The 7,537-nt window shown below is 45.5% G+C and overlaps 1 protein-coding gene across 1 annotated transcript; it reads left to right on the forward strand.

The window, feature by feature from the left end:
• The first annotated feature begins 6,613 nt into the window (after positions 1-6,613).
• On the forward strand, positions 6,614-7,318 carry DNAJB8 (DnaJ (Hsp40) homolog, subfamily B, member 8). The gene has a single exon (XM_006870487.1). It carries the CDS (start codon positions 6,614-6,616, stop codon positions 7,316-7,318), a length of 705 nt encoding a protein of 234 aa, XP_006870549.1.
• Positions 7,319-7,537: the final 219 nt, after the last annotated feature.

The following is a 7,537-nucleotide window of genomic DNA, read 5'->3' on the forward strand; positions in this document are numbered from 1 at the left end:
TTGCCTGAAAGTTGTAGGACATCTCATGACAATCTGGGAGTACCTGTTGAATATCTCAGCCTGCAGCTCTAAAGCGGGGATTCTCCAGAAACTGTTATAAACCTCATGGTTGTCATCTGCCTGCAACTGCCTCTCTTCCTCTTCTATCTCTCAAATTTCATGCACTGGCAGACTCTAACCTGAAACAATATGGGTAAAGGGATTCTGGAAAATGCTGCAGAGATCACAGAAGAGGGTGATGGCAATGTTGAGTTAGCAACAGAAAATCCAGAGCACCATACCTTCAACAGCATCACTATTACCACCGGCACTATCGCGAGTTCATCATCACTTCCAGTGCTATACCATTTCCACCAGTCTCACTATCACCCCACCTCTATGATCAGCTCTTGACAACCACTATCACCATGACCCTCCATCAATATCACAATTTCTGCTCCATAGGAGAAGCACTGGTCTGCAAACCACAAGGTCAGCACTTCAAGCTCACCAGCTACTCTGAGGGAAAAAGATGACTTTTTGCTTCCACAAAGATTTAAAGCCTCTGAAACACAGGGTGGTTAATGAGTTGTAACCAACTCAACAGCACTTAACAACAACCCCATTATCACCACTAGTATCACCACTACCATCATCACCACCATCATCATCTTCATCGTAATCACTAATAGTACCATCACGGTTTTGCTCAGTGTCATCATTCTGTCAGTGCCATTTCATTATCAGTTGTATATATTGTAGTGTTGTTTATAATATTACTCCCTCTTCCCTATGAGAATGTGGTGCCTCACAGCTGCTGCTTAAAGACTCTCCGACTCTTCCTGGAAGCAGTATCATTCCCCACCCCATTGACACTGGCCTTAGCTGCAGGAGTAATACACATCACAACCCCACAGAAGTCTTTAGAGGCACTCCAAGTATTGACCAGCTCTGTTGCTTGCATTCTCTGCCATGAGGATGGTATGTTTAAGATTAAAGCTCTTCCTTTAGCCTGGGATCCAGAATGGGAAGACATGTGAAGCAAAATCCCAGAAACTGACCCACAGGTGCTGATAAGTGGGTAAGAAATGTTGGTTACAAGCCTCGGAAATGTGGAAGTTGTTATTATAGCAAAGCTGAATAATATACAACTTCTACTACCTCCACCACCTTCAGCAGCACCATCACTAACAACAATCACACCAACAACTCCACTGGTATGCTTTCCCATCACCTCCTCATATCCCAACACACTTCTCTCATCATTATTAGCAACACTCCAACTACCACCAATAACACAATTACTACCACCTTCATCATTACCACAACCACCACTATCAATCACTATCTCCATCAAAGGGTTATTAGTCACCTCCTCCACCATCACCACTTCACCACCAGAATCACCATTGCTATACCACCTCCACCTGTGCCACTTTTCATCATTGCCAACTCCTTTGTCGACCCCCACAATCACTGTCAAACCATTACCACTGCCCAGACACCTGCACTAATAGCACAGTCACCGCTACCATTTTAATAATGGCTTGTCCACAACCAGTACACCATCATTCTTTCACTGCTATCACCACAATCAACAACAGCACCATTGTCACCACCACTGCTGGGAGGAACTTTGTATGGTGGGTATCTTTCCCCAGCTCATACAGGCAAGTTTGTCATGGAGAATGGAAGAGGTTCTAACTACAGAAATAGTACAATAGCAGAGATATTCTAATTTTCCCCAGTGTAGTTACTTATTCATTTCCTCTGCCGAATGACATTTGTTAGCATGTGTCGATGGATGGGTATGGGACACGGAGGGCAAGTAGTGCTCTTGGTACTTGGGGATGGCAGCATTTATCATTCTGCTTTGGGTTTCTCCTAATTTTGTTTTCATCTTTCCTGACATTTAGGGTTGGTTAGGACATATGCTAAGTGCCAGGAACCAAGCACCAATTAGTATTGAAAGAGAAGAAAATGGAAAAAGAATAATAAGAAAGGATGAAGGAAGACTTGAAAAGGAAAGGAAAAAAGAGGAGGGAGTAAGGAGGGAAGAAAACAGGAAGGATGATGCCATCTTATTAAAACTTTGTGATCCAAACAGGTGTTCCACTGGCATGATTAACTGGAGGGAGCAGAAGGTGAAGGTAGTAAGGGATGTTAATAATTATTCATTGCTGTTTCTAATTTTGTTGTTATTGTTAAGTGCTGTCAAGTTGGTTCCGACTCATAGCAACCCTGTATAGAGTTTCCAAGGAGTGTCTGGTGAGTTTGAACTGCTGACCCTAAGGTTCAAACCAATCATGCAGTCCAGCACATTAACCCACAGTGCCACAACATATTAGAACAAGAATTAAAGAACATTTTCAATCACCTCATATGCATATGAAAGTTGGGCAATGTATAAAGAAGACATTAGGGACGCTTCGGCCCAGAGTCAGGGACATAGCCACAGAGGACTAGAGTGAAGAGTGAAGCATCCAGCGGATAAGAAGAGAGGGCATATGCACAAGAATACCCACACTTGCAGATAATACCCACTTGACCTGGCTTCAATGACTGGATGATCAGAGCTCAACTAGAAGAAGAAAGAAGAGGAAAAAAAGAGTAATCTGATACAATATGATGAACTTGACCTACACCTATGGATGCAGTAGCTCAAAAGAGAGAACCCATCTTTACAGCAAGGATCATTCCCACTCCTTCCATACACAGAGTAGATAGGGATGGGCAACTTGGACATTGGCTACCCAAAGGGGGAGGGGGCTACAAAAGCAAGAAGTGACTGGCTTACTGGTATACCCTAGATCCAGAGGGCATGGAAGAAGATAGAATCTCCACTGAGTAGTATCCAATCTGTCTAGGTGGGGCTGATGAAAGGAAATGCGGATAGGTCTCTTGTGATACAATAGTGAATAATTGTTATCAGGACTGATTGTGAGGGTTGGAAATGTAAAGGTAGATGTTTTGTAGCAAGGAGGGCAGTGACTAACTTTGCAGTCTAGGAGTGGAGGTCCCTGGGACCATCAAGGTAGAAGAGCTGAGAGAGGGACTTTACCCAAAGAAGCAGTGATACCAGAGATGGAGGCAGAGATGATGACGTGGAGAGATGGAGCAGCTGGGAATTTTAGACCCAGACAGGGAGAGGGGCTGTGTGCTGAGGACCAGGTAGGGAGGGCAGGCTTATAGGGTATACCCTTTGGTTGGTTGATGATGCATGGAGATTATAACCATGGCAATGAAATGATATACAATAGGATGAACGTAAAACTAATGTTCTCCCATGTAAACTATCACATAATTCACAATAAAACATTAAAAAAAAAAAAGAAGACATTAGAAGAGTCGAAGCATTTGAATTATGGTGTTGATGAAGAATACTGAAAATACCATGGACTGCCAGAAGAGCAAACAAATTTGTCTTGGAAGCAGTATAGCTGGAATGCTCCTTACAAGCCAGGATGACAAGATTTTGTCTTTCATACTTTGGACATGCTGTCAGGAGGGACCAGTCCCTGGAAAAGGACATCATGCTTGACAAAGTGGAGGATCTGAGAAAAACAGGAAGACCCCAACGAGATGGATTGACACAATGGCAGCAACAAGGGGCTCAAATATAATCATAAAAATTGTGAGGATAGCACAGGACTGGGCAGTGTTCTGTTCTGTTGGACACAGTGTCAGTAGCTGTGAATCGGACCTGACTAGATGGCATCTCACAACAGAAGAAACATTTGGTTACCTCACTCACTGAACTGATTTTCTAGAGGAGCTTCTATAATAAATAATCACAAACTAGATGACTTAAAACAGAATTTTATTCCCTCACAGTTCTGATGGCCAGATGTCTGAAATCAAGGTATCTGAAGGGCCTCACTCCTGGAGATTCTAAGGGAGACTCCTACCTTGTCTCTTCTAACTTCTGGGCGCTGCCAGCTTTCTTTGTGGCTGCCTTATTCCAGTCTCTTGTCTCCATCTTCCCATGGCCTTCTTCTCTTCTCTCTGCATGTCTCTCTTTCATGTGTTCTTATAAGAACAATTGTCACTGGATTTATAACCCACCCAGATAATCTCACCTGGAAATTTTTATTTACATCTGCAAAGACCCTTTTTCCAAATAAGGCCACATTCACAGGGTTCTGGGGATTAAAATGTGAACAAATCTTTGGGGGCCTATATTCAATCCATTAATTATACTCACTGTTGTTAGTTGTCATCAAGTTGATTCTAAGTCATGGCAACATCCTGTGTGCAAAGTAAACCTGCTCCATTGGGTTTTTATGACTTTGACGTATCATCGGGCCTGTCTTCTGAGATAGCTTTGAAATATCTACCTTTACTAGTAGTTAAGTGCTTAACCATTTGTGCCCCTCAGGAACTCCTAATCCATATTTATTATCAATCCATGTTTTTCTTACAAGATCTAAGTAGAAAAACTTCTTTTAATTTGCTGCTCACCACAGCTTCAGACAACCCTGGGTTTGAATCTCCTCTTTCTCAATGGCTTACTATGTGACCTTAAGTACTTTGTTACATGTCTCTGAGCCTCGTTCATTCAATAAGTGCTTATGGATGGCCACTGTATGCCAGGCACTATCCTGTTGTTGTTGTTGTTATGTGCCGTGGAGTTGGTTCCGACTCATAGCGACCCTGTACAGGGTTCCCGAGGCTGTAAATCTTTAGGGGAGCAGAAAGCCTCATCTTTCTCCTGCGGAGCAGCTGGTAGTTTTGAACTGCTGACCTTGCGGTTTGCAGCCCGATTCGTAACCACCAAGCTACCAGAGCTCCTAGACATTGATAAATGTCCTACCTTTGTGCAGCTGACATTTTTTGAAAATTAATTTTCGTTGTTGCTGTTGAAAATATACATAGCAGAGCATATATCAACTCAACAATTTCTGCCTGTACAATTCAGTGACATTGATTACATTCTTTGACTTGTATAATGGATACACACTCGCCTTTTCTGAGTTGTTCCTTGCTCATTAACATAAACTTTCTGCCACCTAAGTTTTCTATCTAATCTTTCAAGTTGCTGTTGTCAATTTGATCTCATATTATTGTTGTTAAGTGTCTTCAAGTCTGTTCCAACTCATAGTGAGCTTGTACAGGATTTCCCAGGAGCAGCTGGTGGGTTTGAACTTCCAGCTTTGTGGTTCGCAGTCCGTTGCTGATCATATGCTCAAGACAGACATTCTTTACCAGTTACACTAAAACTATTATTTAGTTTTAAGGAGCCCTGGTAGTGTAGAGAGTTACGAGTTAGGCTGCTAGTTGTAAGGTCAGCTGTTAAAATCTACCAGGTCCAGCTGGCTCAATGACACATAACCACCACCTTTATTCGGTTTTAAGACTTCAGAGGATATTTTTGTTTAAATTTTAAACATTATTTCAGGGCAATAGTTTCCAGAGCTCATCTTAGCCTCCAGGGCTCCAGAAAAATCTGAAGTCCATGAAAATTTGAAATTCTGTTTTGCACTTTCCGCCTTGTGATCAGGATTCTTTTATTGACTCTTTGATCAAACTGTTTAGCAATGGTAACTGGCACCATTCAGTTCCAATCTCATGGCAAAAGAGGCGATTAGCCAGACATTCTATTTCCTTTACTACTCCAGACTCTGTAAGGAGCTCTGGTAGCATAATGGTTACAAATCGGGCTGCAAACTGCAAGTTCAGCAGTTTGAAACTACCAGCTGTTCCATGGGAGAAAGATGAGGTTTTCTGCTCCTGTAAAGATTTACAGCCCCGGAAACCCTGTACAGGGTTGCTATGAGTCGGAACCGACTCCACGGCACTTAACAACAACAACTCCAGACTCTCCTTCTTTCTCTCTCTGTGGAACTGACCTTTGTTGTTGTGAAATGCTGTCAAGTTGGTTCCGACCCATAGAGACCCTGTATAGGGTTTCCAAGGAGCAGCTGGTGAACTTGAACTGCCAACCTTGCAGTTCAAATGACTTTGCAGTCTGACGCATTAGCCCGCAGCGCCACACCAGGAACAACATAAGAAGAGTAAATTCATGTTCCCATCGCACAACCTGCCTACTTTCCCACCATGAACCCATTTCACTCTATACCAATATCCCAGCATTAGGTTAAGTGGACATAGCCTAAGAAGCCCTTTCTCCCTCCTCTAACCATTGCCACTGACCTGTTGCCCATTGAGGCCCAGATCCCATGGCGGATCCTGTCTTGTTCCTGGGCTCCCAGGGAGCCCAGACAACAGCCTAAGCTCGATGTTTCAGAGCTGCCAGGGGAGCCCAACTCACTCCAGGGAGACCAGTGTGCTAGGTGTTGGGGCTGGGGATTGTCACACCCAGGAGCTGATGTCACAAAGCCCTCTGCCACAGCTGTGAAGGGGGCCTGCCCCTAGCCTGGCCCCACAGTGGCAGGAGCCCTCCCCTCCCCCTGCCCCTCAAAGAGGAGTCCCCTACCTGTCCCTGAGAGTTGGTACTATGAAAAGGTAAACTTGCCAGGCAAAGCCGCACCCAGAGCCAGCAGTTACAGCAAGAGTCCTGGCTGCAGGGACCCACTCCATCTGCTGCCTCCACCGCATTCATTCTTACCACCTGGGCCCCTGGACCCACTTCACCTTCTCATCCTGCCACAGAAACACCTCACTTCACCCAAGTATGGCCAACTTCTACGAAGTGTTGGGGGTGCAGTCCAGTGCCTCTCCAGAGGATATCAAGAAAGCCTACCGTAAACTGGCCTTACGATGGCACCCTGACAAGAACCCTGACAACAAGGAGGAGGCAGAGAAGAAGTTCAAGCAGGTGTCTGAGGCCTATGAGGTTCTCTCTGACTCCAAGAAGCGCTCCCTGTATGACCGCGCGGGCTGTGACAGTTGGCGGGCAGGTGGTGGGGCGAGCCCACACTACAACAGCCCCTTTGACACTGGTTACACCTTCCGAAACCCTGAGGATATCTTCCGCGAGTTTTTTGGTGGCCTAGACCCCTTCTCCTTTGACTTCTGGGACAACCCGTTCAACAGTGACCGTGATGCCCGGGGCTGTGGTCTGCGTGGGGCCTTCTCAGCCGGCTTTGGCGAGTTCCCAGCCTTCATGGAAGCCTTTTCAGCCTTTGACAACATGCTGGGCCGTGGAGGGGGTGGCAGCCGCACCACCTTCTCGTCCACCTCCTTTGGGGGAGCTGGCTCAGGCAGCTCAGGGTACAAGTCAGTGATGTCATCCACTGAGATGGTCAACGGACGGAAGATCACCACCAAGCGCATTGTGGAGAATGGTCAGGAACGTGTGGAGGTTGAGGAGGATGGGCAACTCAAGTCAGTGACCGTTAATGGCAAGGAGCAGCTCAAACGGGTGGACAGCAAGTAAGCGCTGGCCGCTCGCCACCTGCCTCTTACCACCACCACTACAGGGCCACAAGTACAAGCTGATGGTCAATAAATATGCCTAGTGAGTTCATGAAAATACCCACCCAGCATTATAGGGGACGCGGTGGTGGGCGTCTTGGCAGGTCTTCCTGGTGCTGGCTGGAGGTATGACTAGACATATGAAGCACACCCGTGTGTGTGTGTGTGTGTGTGTGTGTGT

The sequence above is a fragment of the Chrysochloris asiatica genome, unplaced genomic scaffold (assembly GCF_000296735.1).
Source record: "Chrysochloris asiatica unplaced genomic scaffold, ChrAsi1.0 scaffold00142, whole genome shotgun sequence".
Classification (NCBI taxonomy): Eukaryota; Metazoa; Chordata; class Mammalia; order Afrosoricida; family Chrysochloridae; genus Chrysochloris; species Chrysochloris asiatica.

Coding starts and splice junctions, on each gene's coding strand:
- DNAJB8 (XM_006870487.1), top strand. CDS start 6,614: ATGGCCAACTTCTACGAAGTGTTGGGGGTGCAGTCCAGTGCCTCTCCA.